Genomic DNA, 20,208 nt, shown 5'->3' with positions numbered 1-20,208 from the left:
TAATGATATTGGAGGTCAGTGCAGAATTGTACAGTGGATAGAATACTGGAATAGGAGTCAAGAAAACCTGAGTACAAATCTCACCTCTGATACTTATCTGTGTGACCTTAGGCAAGTAATTTCTCTTCATGGAGCCTTAGTTTCACCTATATATAAGAGCAAGTAAATCAGTCAGATAAATCAGTCAGTTTTTTAACCCTTAGTAATAAGATGCTATGCCTCTGATACCTATTAAGATGTTATAGGTATAGTATCTTAACTGGTGAAAACATTGAATCAATCAATTAATTACTCAAAGATGTTAGAATGGACATGAAAAGTCCTTGATTAATTTAAAAGTCTTTGAATGTTATTGGAGGAATTAGAGTGACTTTGTGTAGGTAATATATTCCAATATATTGAGGAGAGTTGGTCAAATCCTTTAGGAGTTGATTAAAACCAATGAGCTAGTTTAGATATGAACATTTAAGCATGTGATAGCAAATGGATAGATGTCTTCCACTGAAGTCCTCAGAAAGAAATTCATTGGGCATGGGAGTGGTACTTTGTCCTCTTCTTTCACTCTCTTTGACTAGAGAAAAATCTTATAAACTTCTGAAGTCCAGAATATTTAGACATTTTTTTGTTAGCAACCTACCAGTTTATTTGGATCTTCCATGACTGGCAAGAGTGACTGGCAAGAGTGTCTTAATAATGAATAAAATACATTGAAGAAAGAATAAAGACTTCAAATGAATCCCTACAGAAAAAATTGTACCATATACCTTCTCAAGTAACCTACAAAGGGGGAAAAATGATTTCCAGAAACTAAGTTCTTTGAGCTACTTTTTGACTATATGTGTTCTCTAAACTTGAATCCACTCTCTAGTTTTTTATTTGGGCCATGGGGCTTGTGTTTTGAGCCAACTGTTTTAATTATACCACCTTAGTAAACATTCCTTTTTAAAAGCTAATTAAATCTGGCTGGCTAATTGATATCAACTGATAATCAAGAAGAGCACATTAAGTGATAAACATAAGGTTTAATACTAAAAGAAAAAAAAAACACACCTTTAACTCTTGAGAATATTTTTTCTAGAACCCTGAGGAGACAAAGCCAACCATAGTCTGGGAACTTACCTTTCCAGGAAAAGAAAATATTGAGCTAGTATCTCCAGATATGAACTACATTTAAAATAGAAATAATGGTACCTTTCTTACCTACTTCACAGAGATGTGGTAAGAGTCAAATATGCTAACATAAAGAGCAATGTAAATATATATAATATGCTCAGTTCCAAGTACTTCTTACTTCTGAAAAACTCAAAAAAAATTCTTACTTTACAAAAATTTGCATTATGCACATTTTTCTTTAAATAATTATTAAAGAAGTCCATATCTCCTCCCCCCAAGTCAACTATTCTCACTTTCCTGGATGGTACTGAGCTTCATCTCTCTACTCCTACCCTTTGGTTTGGTTCTCCTCAACCTTCCCCTACTGTAACCCCCAACTCCTCCCTATCCCCCCTCCCCCAAAAAAACACTTTAAGAAATCATTCAACTGAATTCAGAAAAAGTGATGCATGGAAAAACCACCACTGTTGTCCCAGATTGAGGACTTGACTTGAGACCTCTAATTATAGGAGGAGACCTTTGCCCTTTTCTGCCCACTTACCACGTTAGTTTTTAATAACAATAATTGGCATAGATTTTGTCATGTTCAGAAGAATGAAAAGTTCAAAAACAATAATTACAAAACCTTTAGTTTTAAATTTTATAGAATATTTAATGTAAATGATGCAATTTAAGCTTTGTAATAACACAGTGAGTGAGATACCCACTTTACTGATGAGGAAATTGAAACTCAGAGGCAACTATTAATCTTTTAGCCTTATCTACAAACTGAATATTATGTGTAACCCCAAGGTATAGGAATACATCCTATTCTTGGAAATATTAGATTTGTGTCACAGGCTTTCCCCATTAGGTTTAAGAGGATGTGATTGTTGAAGTAGTGGCAGTTACACATCCCCCTACTCTTTCTATAGCCTAGGATTTAACTCATACAGGTCAAATGTTTACTAATATGTATATCTGAATTCTATTTAAAACAAAAACCTACCAAAATACCAAATTTTTGGCCATTTATTAGTTTTGGCCAGAAATTTACAGCTTTCATATTTAAAGGTATTTAATCACATTCCATTTCATCTTGCATTACATTGCCAATGCCCCCTTTCCCACCTTTTTCCCCAACTTGGAATAACACCCTCCAGATCAGACTTATATGGAGAGAGCATTCTTCTTCCCTACTTCCTGTGGAGTTAATCCATTTATTTTTGGAATTCTGCCCTGAGACTGAGCTTTCTTGATCTATGAGTAAGATGAATAAGTGAGTAAACACTCCCCTACCTCACTTTATTTAGCCTGTCCCATAACAGTCAATGCTTCATATCCTATCCAACCATCCACCAATGGTATCTTGCCATCTGTCTTCCATGGCACCAAGAATAACCACCAACCTACTGCCTCCAGGCCCTCCAGATACACACAAACACTTTCTACTTCTTGTTAGAAAGTAGATAATCAATATTTGTACAGCTTGTAGTTTATTAGGTACCCTGATAAATTGAAACCTTCTTTCCCTCCAAACTTATTTCTAAAATTATAAGATGTTAAGGTGCAGGTATCAAGAGACTGTGAGTGGCTCAGATTAGGCTCTCAGACTTTAAAGTAGCCCATTTGCCTTCTGTTGATCATATGCCACTTTGCAACTTTGACCAATGTATGGAAGTGTTTATATTTCTTTTCTCCTTTGGAAAATGTGAGAACTTCCTTAAATAACTCGAAAAAAAGATCAGATTCTGTGATATACCTCAGCAACCATATTCTGACAACAAAAGCTTACATTATTTCTCTTCAGAGGCATGGAACTCTAATGAGAATTAACAAATCTTACTCGGGCTTCTAAAATGCTAACAGACCAAGGTTGTGGAGACCTGAAACAATAAGTCAGGAAAAGAGGGTTTGCAACTATTAGTCTATGGCAAAGAAAAACATCTCAAGGACAAAAAAAAAATCTAGTGACATGAAAAGAACCAAATGGGAAGAGGGGCTAATACCTTTTTTTACGAAGGAATTCTCTAACCTTGTTATAGTTTTAATAAGACATGGCAACACGCAAATATATCTTGGCATTCTTTTTCTTAACAAAAAAAAAAAAGAAAAGAAAACATTGTTCCTAGTTGTGAAAGATACGGGTGTTACTACCCCAGAGAAAAGTCCTGGGGGAAAATGGAAAAATGTAATACAAGAGAATTATATTTCTCCCAATTTATAAATGGGCAAAAAATATGAACAGATAATTTTCAGATAAAAAACCAAAGCCATATATGAGTATATAGAAAAATGCTTTTAATCAGGACTAATTACAGAAATTGAAACCAAAACAATTCTGAGATATCTTACACATATCGGAATGGCTACAATGACCAAAGGTCAAAATGACAAATGTTGGAGGGAATGTGGAAAAAAATGGGGACACTAATACACTGTTGGTAGAGCTATGAACTGATTCAACCATTTTGGAGAACAATTTGAAATTATACCCAGAGAAGTATAAAACTGATACCCTTAGACCCAACAAAAACATTGCTCAGTAGGTTTTACAAGGAGATCAGGGGAAAAGGAAAAAAAATATGTTCCAAAATATTTATAATAGTATTCTTTGTGGTGACAAGAAATTGGAAGTTGAGGAGATGATCATCAATTGAGGAATGGCTAAACAAATGTTGGTATGTGATCATGATGGAATAATACTGTCATAAAAAGTGACATACAGACATTATTATTAAACTTGGAAAGGACCATTTGGGATAATTAATAGTGAAATGAGTAGAACTAAGAAAATATTATACATAGCTACAGAATTAATACTGGAAGAATAAATTGTGAATGTTGCCTCCATGTTCTGAACTGCATGGTTTAAACATAAAAGACTTAATTTGTATGAAAGTTGTTACTCTTCCAGGAGATATATAATACCTTCTGTGATGTCAGGAGGGTGGGGAAGGGCTGGAACACTTGTGGATGAGATTTATTATGTAGACATTAAGAAAAATAAATTAAATATATGATTTATTATTTCATTCATGTACACCCTTCTTTTTCTTTTTTATGGAACTACTTGGTTTTGTAAAATTCAGAATAAAAATATAATAATGATTTTTTAAAAGAGAAAATGATATAGGGGGAAATTATTTGTATCTTATGCCTGATGGGTTTAGGAGAAAACTTTCTGTAATCTCTTCAAAAAGCTGGAGAAATGTGACAAGAGTATATCTGAATTTATAGAAATTGGGCTAAGTAATTTTTGTCAGGGTTTTTTTTTCTTGTTTCCCTTTGTTTTTGAACATTTGATTTGACATGTCCTTGTTATAAACTAGATTTCTATGGATAAAAGCATGGTTGTTATGAGTGGACTATTTTTATAATGTATTTCATATCCTTGTGACATTAAAAACCCAAGTAAGGGACAAAAATTGAAAATACTTATCAGGGTTCACTTGAATTGTTCTCTGGAAATGAACTGTAGAGTGATAAAATAGAAAGCTTTGTCTATAAGTTGTTTCATTTCAACAGAGAAGAAGGGCTACATGAAATTGTGTAATTGAGAATTATTTTAGTATTAAGGGTTAAAAGTAAGGACACTGATAAAACCTACATTATGGTTTTCTTGTTTTACCTTGTCTTGCTCTTAGATAAATCTAACAAATTGAGGTCTATATTTTCTAACCTTCTATTGAAATTGTGTCCAGTGCATTCATTGACAATTAGTTTTTCTTGTACTATTCTCTTATTTTTACTCAATACAAGTGGCACAAAATACAACCAAGGAAAATCCACTTGAGAGGGAGGCATACTTCTCTCTCTTCCTTTCCATAGCTTTTTTGGCCTGCCCACACCAGTCTCTAATATCTAAAGGCTGCTAGCATGAAGGTCAAACCATTTAACTCTTTTGCACTATGAACTCCAGTAACTTCCTTTTTTGTTCAAGATCAAATATAAAATTCTCCATTTATCATTTAAAACTCTTCCTGACCTTCATTAACTCTCTGCACTTATTGTACTTTATTCCCCTGACCTACATCCTTCAATCCAGTTATATTAGCCTTTTTTACAGTTTCTCTAACATGACATTCCATGTCCTGTCTCTGAGCAGTTGCATTGGCTCTTCCCTGAGTCTGAAATCCTCTGATCCCTCGTCTCTGCCCCAGCATATTTGGCTTCCCTCTGTATTTAGTTTAATTACATTTTCTATAGGAAGCTTTTCACTCCATTGTTAATGCCTTTCTTTTCAGATGACCTTCTTCTGTCTGTTCTGTACAATGATGTCCATATGTAGTTGTTTATTTATTCTCTCTCCATTAAGATCTGAGTTCCCTGAGAGGAGAGTTTTTTGGTTGTTGTTTGTTTTTTGCTTTCTTTGTATGCTCTGTGCTTAATACAAGGTCTGGCACATACCAAGCATTTGAGAAATGTGCTGATTACTGGCTGATCCACTGACTAGAGGATACCAGAAAGGAAGACAGGAGTAGGACAGAGCCAGTCTTGGTACCTGTATTGTACCTGTCAGAAGACAGATAAAGGCCACCTGTTTGTTTTCTTTATTAGCTAATTATTCCTGCTAACCAGGTGCTAAATTCAATTATTTCCACCTATGAAGAACTAAAAATGTTAATAGCAGTGCTTTAAAATTTAGCATTCTGGCCTGATTCCTGTTTATCTTGTGTTTCTTCTATCTCTTTTATTATATCCTTTAATAAAAATGTAAGCTCCTTTAAGAGTAAAAATTGCCATATTTTTCCATTCTATTCTCAGTAACCTTTGCCACTTAGAAAACATTTAGCTAACATTTTGAACTGAATTGAGCTGTACTGAATTGAATTCAGAATCTTTATAACCTTATATTTTAATCTAAATAACAGTATTTCCTCAGGATGAGGTCCATTTGATATTTTATATCATATTTTGCATTGCTTGCATTAAATGTCTACTTAGATATCTATATTGTATGATAATTTATTTTAAAGTACCAAATGGATTTCTTTTAGGGATTCAAGGATATTTCTCTGGAGAGGTTTATGCATGGAGGAGCCAATGTAACAGGATTCCAGTTAGTAGATTTTAATACACCTATGGTAACCAAGCTTATGCAGCGCTGGAAAAAACTAGATCAAAGAGAATATCCAGGATCAGAGACACCTCCCAAGGTATGGGTTTTCAGTGTTTATGATGTTAATGTATCTTGTCTTTAAGATAAAAATAACTGATACAATTGTACTAATAACACTTCAAATATCCCATTTTTCTGGAAACTTCATACACTGAAGATAAACAATATTTTGACACCTGAATAGTTTTATATAAAGCTCTGACTTCCAAACTTGTCTTATTATACTTTATTAGAAATTTGACTTAAACTTACTGGAGGTTGAGACCTAATTTCTAATACTGGTTCTGTCATTCAACTACTCTAGGTATTGGTCTCCTCAAATGTAAAATGAGGGGATTATAGTAGAAAATAATGGAAATTATCAAAATTGCTTGTTTTATAGGGTGTTTTAAGGTTACAAAGCACTTTACATAAATCATCCAATTTGATCCATAAAACAGTTCCACGATGCATATGATACTGGTATGGAGTTAGTGGTTTTTAAGCTTATTTCTAGGATTCCTCATTCCATTGACTTGCAATCACTCTAAGTCAAAAATTTACCATAATAATTATTTGCTACACAAATAAATATTTCCCTTTACTGATCTAATAGGCACACAGTTGGCTGTTATTTGTGCTCCTCTATTTTCAGTTAAATAATTTCAGTGCTAAAATCTTCAATGCATTTCCTCTTCTCAAAAAAAAAAGCTCATCCTCTCAAATTTGCAATTTATTACCAAGTAATATAAAAATTTTAAATATACACAAAGTTCATTATGCCTCAGTTTGATTAACTCATAGGAACAATTTGGATGCTTACTTTTCAAGAATCAAATCACTCAGGTCTTATAAGGCTGAAGAATTGCCCATTTTAAACATTCTTTAATTTTTGAAAAATATGGCATGATTGAGATTCTTTAGAAAAGAAATAATCTGGGGAGATATGATACCATCTGAAATTATTAGAAGGATTGTCATGTGGAAGAATTATTTGACTTTTTATATGTATGTTGAGAGGCAAGACTGGAATCAAAGGGTAGAAGCTACAAAGAGGGGAGATTTTTATTCATTTTAAGCATAGCACCTAAACCTAGATTCTCAAATTATACCAATTAGTTCTAATAATAGTGGTAGGCACCAAATTTCACTCTGACCCATTATTATCTCAACCAGAACTGAGTCTGGGAAGATCTACAATTATAGCTCATTTCTATATCTCTGTATATGGAGATAAAAATCTCTCTCCCCTGACCCACTGCCAGATGCTGTAAGCTCTAGAGGTAACAGTACATTTATCAGGCACAGGATAGATTTTAGGTAAGCACACAAAAAAGGAAAAAATACAAACAACCCACAGGAGTATATAAATACATGTAGAAAATATTTTATAGAATTAAAATAGCCCATAAGCAATTGACAACCACCTGAACCCCCCCCCAAAATGACCAAAAAATATTAAAATCAATGAAATTCAGTTTGATAGGTTATGGGAAAAAAATTCCCTCATTTGATTCTGTTTGATTTGTAAATCTGTAGAAAATTGAAGGGTAATATCATAATACACAGTAAAATTACTTTTAAAATCACAAATCCATATCTCTGTATTTTTATCTACCTCATATCTCTCTATGTCAACCACAAAAATAGTTTGAGAGACTTTATCAATGCTTTGCTAAAATCTAGTTAAACTCTATTTACAGAGTAGTCTTCCTAATAAGTAAATAAGAATATTATCAAACTGTCAAAAAAAAAATACAAGTGAAGCTAGTCTGGTAAGAATTCTCCTGAGCTTTTGGTTTTTGTTGGGAGATAGAGAAGAAGACCTGTTCTTAAATAAAGTATGTTTTTTATGCATTTGATTACTGCTTCTTTTTCTAGATATTCACTAACCATCCTTTACTAATATGTACTAAAATGTTTTCAGGAATCAATGTCAAGTTTACCTGCCCAGAGTTTGCATTCTCTCCTCTCCTCTCCTTTTTTTTTTTAAAGGATTTGGATTCAGTATGCTCATTTAAGTTGGAAGATCTTTTCAAATTCTTTGTGGAACTTGACTGCTTCCTCAACCTTTGCAACAGATGTTGGCACATAAACCACAATCATTTTAGGAATTACTCTCTTTGAAAATGTGCACTGCAATATGACATTCTCATTACATGATGTTTCTTCTTGATTCTGGTTTCATGATGAAACCAAAATTTTTGTTTCCTTCTCCAAGAAGAACCCATAATCTTTTATTTACCTCTAAGTCAAGTTTCCTTTAGACACAACTACTTTTTGTTTTTCTTGTTTCATTTAGAGCAAGAATGACAGGACTAAAGTAATTCATTTCCTTGGAAAGTATGTTCTTTGTTATTGGACAAGGATTTTACATTTAGTGCACTAACAACAAAATTCATGTTTGTAAATAATATAAAATTATGTGATTAACAGAATCCTATGCCCCTTTTTTGCCCTTATCATAATTTCTGAAACTTTGGTGGAATATATGGAATTTGAGGCTCTCGTATTATTTTTCTTAGTTTCAGTCAACAAATTCATCACTAAGTAGCTGACCTTTTAGTACTGAGACTGAACCCCTAGAAAGATTGGTACTTTAAAGATGTTGTTTGTTGACAGGCAACAAACAAAGCTTTACCATCATTGTAGAAACTGAACTTACCAAAACTTGTTCCCCAATGACATAATCTTAATTTAGTTTATCAACAAGAACATATTGAGTGCCTCTTATGTGCCCAACACTGTGCTAAGTGTTAGAGACACAAGTATAAAGAATGAAATAATTTCTACTTGTAATTCATAGTGAATAAAGTCTTAATTTGAAGTCAGGAAGACCTGGGTTAAAGTTCTGCTTCATATGTAGTAACTATATAACCCTGAACAAATTTGAGCCTCTCTAATCTTCAGATTCTTTATGTGAAAAATGAGAGGATTAGAATGTGCTCCAAAATCCCTTTTTATTATAAATCCATGATCTCATTATCTAGGGACCTCTCCAGAAAGTCCCACTTTTGCCATAGTCCTACAGTTCTACACACTCCTGATAGCACACTCTGGTTTGAATTCTACTTTGAAAGAGAAATGAAATCTGGGTTGTAAACTGAAATTTGGAATAAGTAGACAAGCAATATTACAACAATCTGATGAGTCATATTTTCATGCCACAAAGACTCAAATAATGATTCACTTTTATGGTACTACTCTAGGTACTAGGATTGCTCTTGGAAAGGAAACACTTAGAGTTTCTTAATAGACAACCTATTTCCAAATAGAGTAACATCAATCAAATAACCCCCAGTTAAAAAGGAGTAAATTTGAGCCTCTTGAGTCAGGTTCCTTGCTCCTGTATTTCATGGATTTGAATCCTTTCCCGTGCTTCCAAATTTAGGAGTCATCATCCTTTTCTCTTTTCAAAGAACCTAGCTCTGACCAAGAACTGCCCTTCTCTTCACAGAAATCCAGAATTCAGGCCTCTAAAACTTGGGGTTGCCAAAGAGACAAGATATAAAATATGTGATGCCCAAGAAATCCTCTTCATCTTTCCAAAAGGGTAGATTCCAACATCAAGTGCTTCCTAGGAATTCCTTCTTCTCTGCTGGTGGCTGGATTCTAAAATTCTCCATTTCAGGGTTTCTAAAGAGTGCTAGAGTAGGAAATCTTAACATTGAACTATGTAGTAAGCTTCTTCATGGCTGTCACAAGTGTGAAATAATCTATTCTTTGGACACTAAATACAGGACTAATAATCAAGATAATCTCAATACTCCACAGCTGACTAAGTGACTGATTTAATAGAAAGAGCTCTAACCTTTGCTACCACAAGCTACATAAATTTCAGCAGATCACTTGGTTATGCCTTACATAAATTTCTTTAGCTGTGAAAGGAGAATCATGTAAGCTCTAACATTATTAAAAATTAAAGTAAGCATAGAAGGGGACTTCAGAAGTAATCTAGTTAATCTATCCACATTTAAGCAAGGCCACACTTAAATCATCAAATACAAACTGACATGTCCTGCAGAATAATGAACGGCAAAGAACTAGAATTTATAATTTTATTGTATATTGCATTATGATAGTTAATAGTCCTTTCCATCACCAAACTGGTATTTGAGTTTTCTTCCCCTTGTTCTTATTTCAGAGAACAGCTGTTTCCCATCCTATGTGTAAAGGCCCTTTTTATACTTTAAGGAGTGTTAGTAAAACATGGAAAACATTCAGCTTTCCCTTCTATGTGCAGAATGATTCCTGTAATTACAATCCTTCCTTCATGTCTGATATTTTTTTAGAAAATTATTCATCAGTCCTCCTATGAGATTCTAAATCCTTCTTGATGAAAAACAATAATAATAGCATCTGTTTAGCTCTTAACATTAGCAAAATACTTTACAAACTTTATCTCATTTTCTCCTTAACAAACCTGGAAGGTGTGTGCTATTATTATCCCCATTTTACAGACAAAGAAACTGTGTAAATAAATTTCCCAAGTTCATACAGCTCATAGGTGTCTGAGGTTAGATATGAACCCATCATACTTGCTCCAGATTCAGCACTATCTCTATTGCACCTCCTTGATGTATGTTCTTTAACTGTGAAACTATGATACATAGTACTCTTTCTCAAATCTACTCTTTGCAGTGTATACTTCATAGTTCCTGAATGCGGCATACTTTGAATGATACTTGAATTTCCATCACAATATGACACTGACATTATTTCCCCATCATTTTTTTCAAGAACATGTTAATCTCTGCTCTCCCCTAAACTTGTCCATGAGGGATGAGGGATATTTAGACATTTGTTTTACATTAGCATCTGGTTGTGTCATGTGTCTAAGTCTTATCTTCACAGCAAAATCTTGGCCCCTTAAAGACAAAAAAAAATTACACAGAATTCATACCTTTCCTCCCACACCTTGCATAGCAGTCATTCAAAAATTACATTTTTTTCTTTTTTCCTACTGAGTTTGATTTCCTGAACCTTTCTTTTGTGAACTCTATTCATATTTTTTCTGAATCATTTCTCTGACTCAAAAGGTCACTCTGAATTTGGATCCTGTCTTTTGAGGTGCTAAACATATTTCTAACCTTCTCCAGCTTATTTTAATCTGTAGCCCCTATTAGGTCAACTATTTCACCATGCAGATTATTGATGAAATTAGTCTGAGGACAGGCAGTTCAAACTGCTGCATCTGGTTATGTTCTTTCAAAATGACTGCTTCATTGATTTAACAATCATCCAATGTGACAAATAGGTGAGTGATGCAAATTGGTGGTATAAAAGTCAAATATAAATAAAGGACATTAATCCATGTTGATTTAGTTTTAAAATGTGATATTTATGTTTTAATGTATTTTTATTTATTTTGTCAAAGATTTCCTAATGGAATTTTCATCTGATTCTGACCTCATTTTGCAATGCTGCATATTTGAAATCTCTGATAGACAAGATAACAATTTCATTTGTTATTCAAAGCCCTTCATAACTTTCTCAACCACATCAGTTTGGAATCTTCTTTACACCTTATGCACTCTCCCCACCCACTGTGCCATTCAGTAGCACTTAGCTTCTTGAGATTCCTCACAAAAGACCTAAAAGTCTTCTGACACTGAACATTTACACAGGTGGTTCCTCATGTTTGAGATATTTTCTCTCTACCTTCTGGTTTCCTTGTCTTCCTTCATTTCTTAACTAATATCCTACCTTTTATTAAAGAAGCTTTTCTCTGTCTCCTTTAATGCTAGTTCCTTCCCTCAGTAGATTATCTCCAATTTTAATCTGTATCTATCATATTTGCATATAGTTATTGGTATGTGTACACTATTAGACCATAACGTTCTTGAAACTAGGAACTATCTTTTACCTTTCTTTGTTTTCCTGGGACTTAATATAATTCTTAGCAAAAGTAGGATGCTTTATATATATACATATGTTTATTAATTGACTGGTTTACCTTATTCCCTTCTTTTTAAATAGCCTCAGGATTCTTTGTGTTTGATTTTCTATATCCTTTGGAATTAATGGTAAATAGAGGAGAATTAAAATTCTCTATGTATTATATATATAAAATATCATTTTAATGACTGCCATATATATGTATATATACCATATATATATATATATATATATATATATATATATATATATATATATATAGAGAGAGAGAGAGAGAGAGAGAGAGAGAGAAAACTCTAAAACTTCCTCTTCATTACTCAACTCTATTGCTTATAGGAGAGAAAATTTATCTTTAAAGACTTTCTATTATTCAGTATCATGGTTGCTTGGATTTGTTTGTTTACTTATTTGCTTTTCTACCAAGGTATATGTAGATTCATTTTCTTATGGAAGTCAACAGGATCAAAATTTCTGGCAATCGTTTCATCAAGTCTTTGATTACTATAGTATGATGACTATTCCATACAATTTATATCATCTCTTCTTTCAAGTTCACTTAAAAAAATAAAGGCAATTTTTAAAAAAGACAAAATATGTCTTTTGTCATAATCTGTTGTCAATTTTCTTTCTCTAAATGAAAATAAAATGGCATTTTCCTTTATACCTCCCAACCTTGTGACACTTAAAATATCTTTATTATTTGAGGTTTGTTGAAATTCAATCCTATTTAATGCTTTAGCTTACCTTGCCTTTTGCCTATAAGGTGTAGCCTTTTATTCTCCTTGATAATATTTCTGTTTTATTTTTGTGGGGTAGGGATTTTTCCATTTTGTATTGAAGTTCTTCTGTAAATCCTTGAGAGGTATCATGGTATAGTGAAAGGAATGCCAGGCTTGGGGGTCAAAAGACCCATATTCAAATTCTGACTCTATCACTTAAGACATGTATGACTGTGGGCAAATGATGTGAACTCTCTAGGTTCCACTTCCTCATTTTTAAAATGAAGGATTTGTACTTAATGGCCTATGAAGTCTCTTCTAGCTCTCAAGGTCTAATTCTTTGTTTTTAAATTTTGGTCTATCTGCCCTAGTGTGTGAGATATATGTGTGAGAATAATCTCTCTTTCAAAGATCTATTTGTTCACTAATGGTACTCCCTCCATCAAAAGATTCTGTCTCCCTCTCTGTCTATAACTTACAGTAAATAATCTTTTTATAAGTAAAATTTTATTGATATCTTTATTTTTATTACACCTACAATTTCTTGCATATCCTTTCCTTTTCACCACCCAGAGAAGGAGAGGGAGAAATGAAGAGAGGGAAGGAAGAGTGGGAAAGGATCAGAAGAAAGAGGAGGAAAAGAAAAGACAGACAAAGATAGAATACGACAGAGAGGCAGAGAGAGCCAAAATCAGATAGACAGAGTGGCTATAGATGAAACGGTCATCATAATCCTAGTCATGAGCCCCTCTGAATTTAGACTTTCTCTTAAACACACAAATATTTAGTCAGCTTTAACAAGGTCCATATCTGAAAGTTTTCCAACTTGACAGAATCTGATATAAGTTATGCTCAACTAGCACAGCCTTCAGGAATCCAGTCAATTCCATACATCAGTGGAGCTATATAGTAAAAGGATGTTTTCATATGTTATTAATGTCATTTCCACTCAAGTATAAGTAACATCTTATAATTTATTTTGACCTTTACAATTCCTTCTGAGAGGTTCTATTTTTTTTTCATTTTTTTATTCATAGAATTTGTTTCCAGGTATCTCAGCCCTCCTCTTCCCTCCCCACACCACAGAAGGCATCATCTGGCAAACAGATACATAGATTATATCTTTCATGTTTCTATTTCTCAGTTCATTCTCAGGAGATTAACACTTTAGAAGTTATTCTTCAAATATTAAATCTATAGTCGTATATAATATTTTATTTTTTCTATTTGTTTCACTCTTCATTATCTCAGGTAGTTCTTTCCAAGTTTTTTTTTAATTAATCTGCTATTGTTCTATATGGTGTACCCAGAGACTTTTTAAAGCAGTTTCTCAAATCTATTTCTTGAAAGTAATTTCATTATTATACTTATGTTTTGTTCAATCCTTTTTATAAGAGATTTCAAACTAGAAGGTACCTTTGACTTCATATTTTTTTCTTAGAATGAGAGGCAGTGTAGGCAAAATGTGTCTTGTTTCACAACATGGCTAACAAGGAAATATTTATTATATCATAATATATGTACAACCTATATCATATTACCTGCCTTCTTGCAGAGAAGGAAAGTGGGGAGGGAGCAGAGGAAAAGAATGGGACATAGGCTTTAAGACAGCTGATGTAAGAATTTGTTTTTCTTAGATAAGCATATTTATTATAATTATTTTGTATTTATAATAAAGAATATGCACAGTACTATTGTATTGTTATATATTACATCATATTGCATAGAAACAATAAAAGTATTTAAAATGAGAGGCAGAATGATGTGGTAGTTACCTCTGGACTTGGAATTGAGATATGAAATCCTACTTCAGGTATTTAGTAAATACATGATTACAAGCACATCATTTAACCTCTCTGTCCTTCATCTTCCATATTTATAAAGTATGAAGAGGTGGAATAGGACAAAAAGCTGGCCCTGTAACCAGAAAGCCCCCAGTTCAAATTTTGCTCTGACACATACTGGCTATAAACTCCTGATCAAGTAATTTAATCTCACAGTATTATGGGCAACTTTTTCATACTACAAATTATAGAGGAGACAACTTGCATTAGTAAAAGGAGTTCGCTCATCTGTCAATTTTTCACAATGATTAAATCACAACTTAATCTCTATCATAATAATTCTACTCCTTACTTTGCAGAGTGGTTGTAAAGAAAGAAATTTGTAACCTTAAAACACTGTAAAATCAGTTGGTTATTATTATTATTAATTATTATTGTTATTATCACAAATTGTTATTGAGTTTTAGTCATTTTCCCAAATATTCCTTCCATCTATAGAATTTTCACATTTCACCCTTTACCTATAAATATCAAAACAGAAATAATTCCACCTTTACCTTCTTCCTTTCCTTTTTCACTGAAAAATTGCCCCAAGGACCTCTTTAATTATGTTTGATTTTCTATTTCCCAAGTTAAATGGAGTATAAATGTAAAATCTTGGCAGTACCGGTCAGCTTTTTAAAGATTATACCATCCTATTGGATTTGGGTAAGAAGTTTATAATCCATTCCTCCGAGGCAGTTTAGATGTGAATAGAGAGATGGCCTTGGGGTCAGGATACATGGATTCAAGCACAATCTCTGTCAAATACTGGCAGCAATCTTAGACAAATCAATTAACCTCTTGGTATCCCCAGATAAATCCTCTAACATTATCAGTTATAGAAAAGTTAAAGATATGCACTGATACAAGTTCTTAACAGAGAACTTTGCTGATAAAATCACTCATCAGAAAAAGACTACATTCCCACCAAAAGTCCTCCTTTGCTCTTTTCCACTTTCAATTTAACTCTGATTTTTTTGCACTTGCTTTTCATTACCTTCTTTCTGTCTATTGAGTCTTTCCCCTAGGAGGAAATAAGAGCAAGAAGATTGAGCATTTTAACAGAAGACTGGAAAGCAGTTGGTTTGAACTTTGATTCTTAGCTACAATCCTCGCTTATCATATGATCTTGGAAATGTGACTTAATCTTTCTGGTGCAACACAATAAATATATGAAAACTCACTAAATAAATGTAGATATCTCAATGGCATAAAGTGGTGCCAAGATCTATTCTTTCCAAGTCAGACTTCCTGTTACTGAATGAAATCTTGAAATAATCCCACCTATTCTTATGAAGACATTGAATAAAAATCTTGCCAAAGTTTCAGTAACAATTTGTTTCTGATAAAAATTTTCTCCAACTTAATTTTCTCAGTCTTCATCCTAGGTTTTATTCAAAAAGGGATCAGTTGTAAAAGCTGAGTACTTTTTTTCCTAATTCCCAAAATATTTCAAACAGGAAAGGTAATTTTAAAATAACTAATTCTAAATCAATCATGTTTCTCAGCTTTCTTTAGTAGTTTAATATCTCATTCTATTGTACAGATTATGAAAAGCTGTTTCTTTTCTCAGAACTGTTTCTTTTTTCTGGAGGTATAAATTTATAACATTTAGAACCTAATAGAAAAAAACATAGTAAACAATTTCTCTTTCTTAGAGTAATGGTATTGTCTTCTTATTTAGATAATAGTATTTGAAAGCAGAATATTACATATATTTTAGCTATAACATAACTGAAGGTCAAAACCAGTTTTTCACCAGTTATATAATTTAATTTTGGATGGTTAGAGGACATAATTCTTCATGTACTGAAGTCTTCAAAAACTTTCCATCTCTTATGTAATATAGCTTTTTAAAATAATGTTATAATTATTTTTCCTTTGGTTAGTACACATCTGCTCTGACATATGATGGAGTGCTTGTGATGGCAGAAACTTTTCGCAATCTTAGACGACAGAAAATTGACATTTCAAGGAGAGGGAATGCGGGGGATTGCCTAGCCAATCCTGCTGCCCCATGGGGCCAGGGGATTGATATGGAGAGGACACTCAAACAGGTAAATTGACATTTTTGTAAACCATATTTTACTCCTGTTTTTGCTCCCTCTGGTTCAAGAAAAGCATTGAACATATGTTTATGAACATATTATTAATTCCCACTTAATATAGTTCAGTAAGAGTTCATTTTTTATGAATTCTCCAAATAAAAATAAATGCCAAAATAGAGATATGAACATCACACACATTAAAATGTAATTCTTTTTTAAAATTAATTTATTTAGTCAATTTAGAACATTATTCCTTGGTTACAAGAATCACATTATTTCCCTCCCTCCCTTCCCCCCACCCTTCCCACAGGAGATTCACAATTTCATTGGGTTAAAATGTTATTCATAACTAGTTCTGAAGCAGAATATAATCTTGAATCATCTCATATTTTAAAATCATATTTAATACACTTTGCTCCTCTTTATGAATTTGTTATGAAATTTTCAGAAAAAAATATGCTATTTAAGATAATTTAGTAGAATAAAAATTGAAGTAAAATAACCTTGAATATGCTATTGTTGTTTTAGAAGCTACATTTCAAAGAAACATATTTAAATGATTCTTTAATTATTGGACTTTTGTTTGTTTTTTTAAATCTTTTCCTTCAATCCTTTTTAGAATAAATACTGTGTATTGGTTCTATGGCAGAAAGAGTGGTAAGGTCTAGGCAATGGGAGTTAAGTTACTTGCCCAGAGTTGCAGAGCTAGGAAGTGTCCGAGGTTAGATTATTTTAAACCTTTAAAGGGAGTGATGACAGTCATAACAGGACCCAAAAGGAATGTAAGAGTCATTTAGTACAGATTTTTGGTAGATAGATGGCTGATATCATACAATAAATTATAAGTAGGAATGTGTTTTTCTGAGTATATAGTAGAATAGTGGTATAGAAGAATCACATAAATACAAAAGGAATAAAAACTGAAAGAGCAAAAGAAATCTTAAGATTTTTAAATGTGTTAAACTTCACATACATATATGTATATATATGAATGTATATTATATATGCATATAAATATAACAAAACTGCAAATTCATATAATTCACATTACTGTTTCAGAGTATATCCAGCAACCAGTTCAGTTTTACTTATTAATATAAATATTACAAACCAAGCAGTGATGACTTTATGACAAATGAGCACATATATGGTCTTGTTTTGTCTTTTTATTCCCCTTCAATTCATAGGTTCGAATTCAAGGATTGACAGGAAATGTACAATTTGACCATTATGGAAGAAGAGTCAATTACACAATGGATGTATTTGAGCTGAAGAGTACGGGACCCAGAAAGGTGTGTTTTGAACAATGAAAAGCTTGTGCTTTTTTTGGTCATAAATTGCATATTTCTAATTAATGAAAAAGATTCCATCAAAAATTGCTCTTCACACTTTCTCTTTTCTTTGTGAGATTTACATACAATAATGTCCTTGTAAGACTGGATATTACTCTTATTGTTTTTAGCATAGTAGCAGCCTAAGAATTAGGACTTGAGCCCTGTGAGACACAACTAGGTGGAAGTTAAACGAGAGCAAACAAATTCCAACTAAAGTATAGTATAACTTCCTAAAAATATAGTATAAACTTCCTAAAAATTAATGGTTCCAAAATTAGAATGCACTACTTCAACAAGTTCTGAAACAAAGGCTGGAAAAGAACTTCAAATTGTAGGTGAGATTGATGATCTGGATAAAGGTTAATGTTTCTGACATCTAAGGCCCATCTCAACTTTGACTATGAAGTTTTTATTGCTTTGACAGATATGCCAGTATATGTGGAATAAGACCAGATTGTATAAACTGTCCATGGAAATTTAATTATGCCTTTCTTCTAAAAAAATGATAATGATGTTTGAAAACCTTAGAGAAAAGAATTATGTAAAACAATCTTAATTCTGCAGTTGAGTACATCATGTGCATGAAGAGTACATCTATTTGCTTGTACATACATGAATATGAAGCCAATATAAAAACTTAATGATGCTCTCCATTTCAAATATGCTAAGATGGTTTTAGATTGTTGTATAGTGATGTGAAAAAATATCAGTGAAGTAATTATAAAGTGTATAGAATTGCTTCTTCCAGACTCTTATATGTAGCAGCTTTTAAATAGTTTAGGTGGCACACTTTTCGTGAAGCTATGCCTTATAAATAACTATAATTTAAAAATCAAAAACTTAGTATTTTGATTAATAACTATTCTAATACTAGTATCAGGAAGGACATGTGTTGCAAACAATTTTCCTAAATATATATATGTGTGTGTGTGTGTGTCTGTGTCTGTATGTAGTATTACTCATGTTTTACCTAAAAGTTGTGCAGATTCCCCAGATTGTAAATATACTAGTGGTTGGCAAATGTTTCATTCTGGGTAATTAGATTGCACATGTGCCACTCCAGTTTTGAGTGTTATGAACATAAAAGATCTTAAAGGGACAAAGGAAGAGGTACATTGTAAGGATGGGGGAATAGTGGAAGTCGGAATTCTGAAGGTACAAGTAGGGTGAAAAGAATTAGATCAGGTACTTGTAATAATAAATGGTTTAGGAATCTTTTGACTACAAAATTGCTTCAGGGTCACCAGTGATTTCAACAGTCCTCTATGGGGAGTAATGCATAGTAACCTTTTCTTATCCATCTATCTGACTTTGTTAGGCACTTTTGTAACAAATGTTTTTTTTTTTAATTCAAAGTTTTATATAAGATCAATTAACATTATTATCTTTATGATTCCAACTGAATTAAGAATCTAATTGCTGGAAAATCAGATTTTGTTCTAAGTGAATTCAATTTCAATTCTTCAAACATTTCCTAAGCAATAACTATGTATCTGACACTGTGCTAGACTCAGATACAAACTACAAAAAATGAAAAACAGTTCATGTCCGCAAGGAACATAATCCTTGAAGGATTTTTATAATTTGAGGAAGATAAAAAGGAACTGGATGAATATTTCCCTTTTTTCTCACTGAATCTGTGATTTTATTAAGGTAAAGAATTTCTGGGAAGTAATTTTCTTCAATAATGCAAATTAGAAACCTCATTGGCAATTTGTATACTTACCAAATATAGAAAGATTGGGGATTTTCTATAGATTGCACAAATGATATGTAGAGGTGTGTTTAGGAGCCATCTTTCTAACTCAAACACTATTTCTCTGTCCATGTTTCTCAAACACTTACCAAAATCAAATTGCTCTCATCTGCCAGCTTTGAACAACATTTTAAAAGAGATATTTTGAAAACTTTTAGAACTACAAGTATCATTGTTCTCTCATTAAGAGGTGTCAAACATGCTGTCCCTAACCACATTACTTCTCAACTCAATCCAAACCAGATTAAAATGTAACTGGGAAATATGTAACAAAATCAATCGTAAAAATTAGAGCACAGTGTTAATTTGTGGCCTGCAGAGGTCCTTATATGCCATTTAGTAGCCTCCTTTTATTTGAGTTTGAGTGCTATAATACTAGAATTGAATGTTGTAATACTAGAAAAGTTTGAGGATGGAAGAAAAGATACTTCAAT

At 32.6% G+C, this 20,208-nt stretch overlaps 1 protein-coding gene across 10 annotated transcripts in view; it reads left to right on the top strand.

Moving 5' to 3' along the window:
• Window positions 1-20,208, top strand: part of GRIA4 (glutamate ionotropic receptor AMPA type subunit 4) — a 478,222-nt gene that overhangs the window by 361,180 nt on the left and 96,834 nt on the right. For all 10 annotated transcript variants that reach the window (XR_008911318.1, XM_007494900.3, XM_056794448.1 and 7 more), the window contains 3 exons: window positions 6,093-6,251; window positions 16,526-16,693; window positions 17,872-17,976. Coding sequence is in view for 9 of the 10 variants with exons in the window: in XM_007494900.3 (XP_007494962.1) it covers window positions 6,093-6,251; window positions 16,526-16,693; window positions 17,872-17,976 (432 nt within the window). In the remaining variant the exon portion in view is untranslated. The remainder of the gene's footprint in view (window positions 1-6,092; window positions 6,252-16,525; window positions 16,694-17,871; window positions 17,977-20,208) is intronic.

The sequence above is a fragment of the Monodelphis domestica genome, chromosome 4 (assembly GCF_027887165.1).
Source record: "Monodelphis domestica isolate mMonDom1 chromosome 4, mMonDom1.pri, whole genome shotgun sequence".
NCBI lineage: Eukaryota > Metazoa > Chordata > Mammalia > Didelphimorphia > Didelphidae > Monodelphis > Monodelphis domestica.
This window is presented reverse-complemented; position numbering and strand designations above follow the sequence as displayed.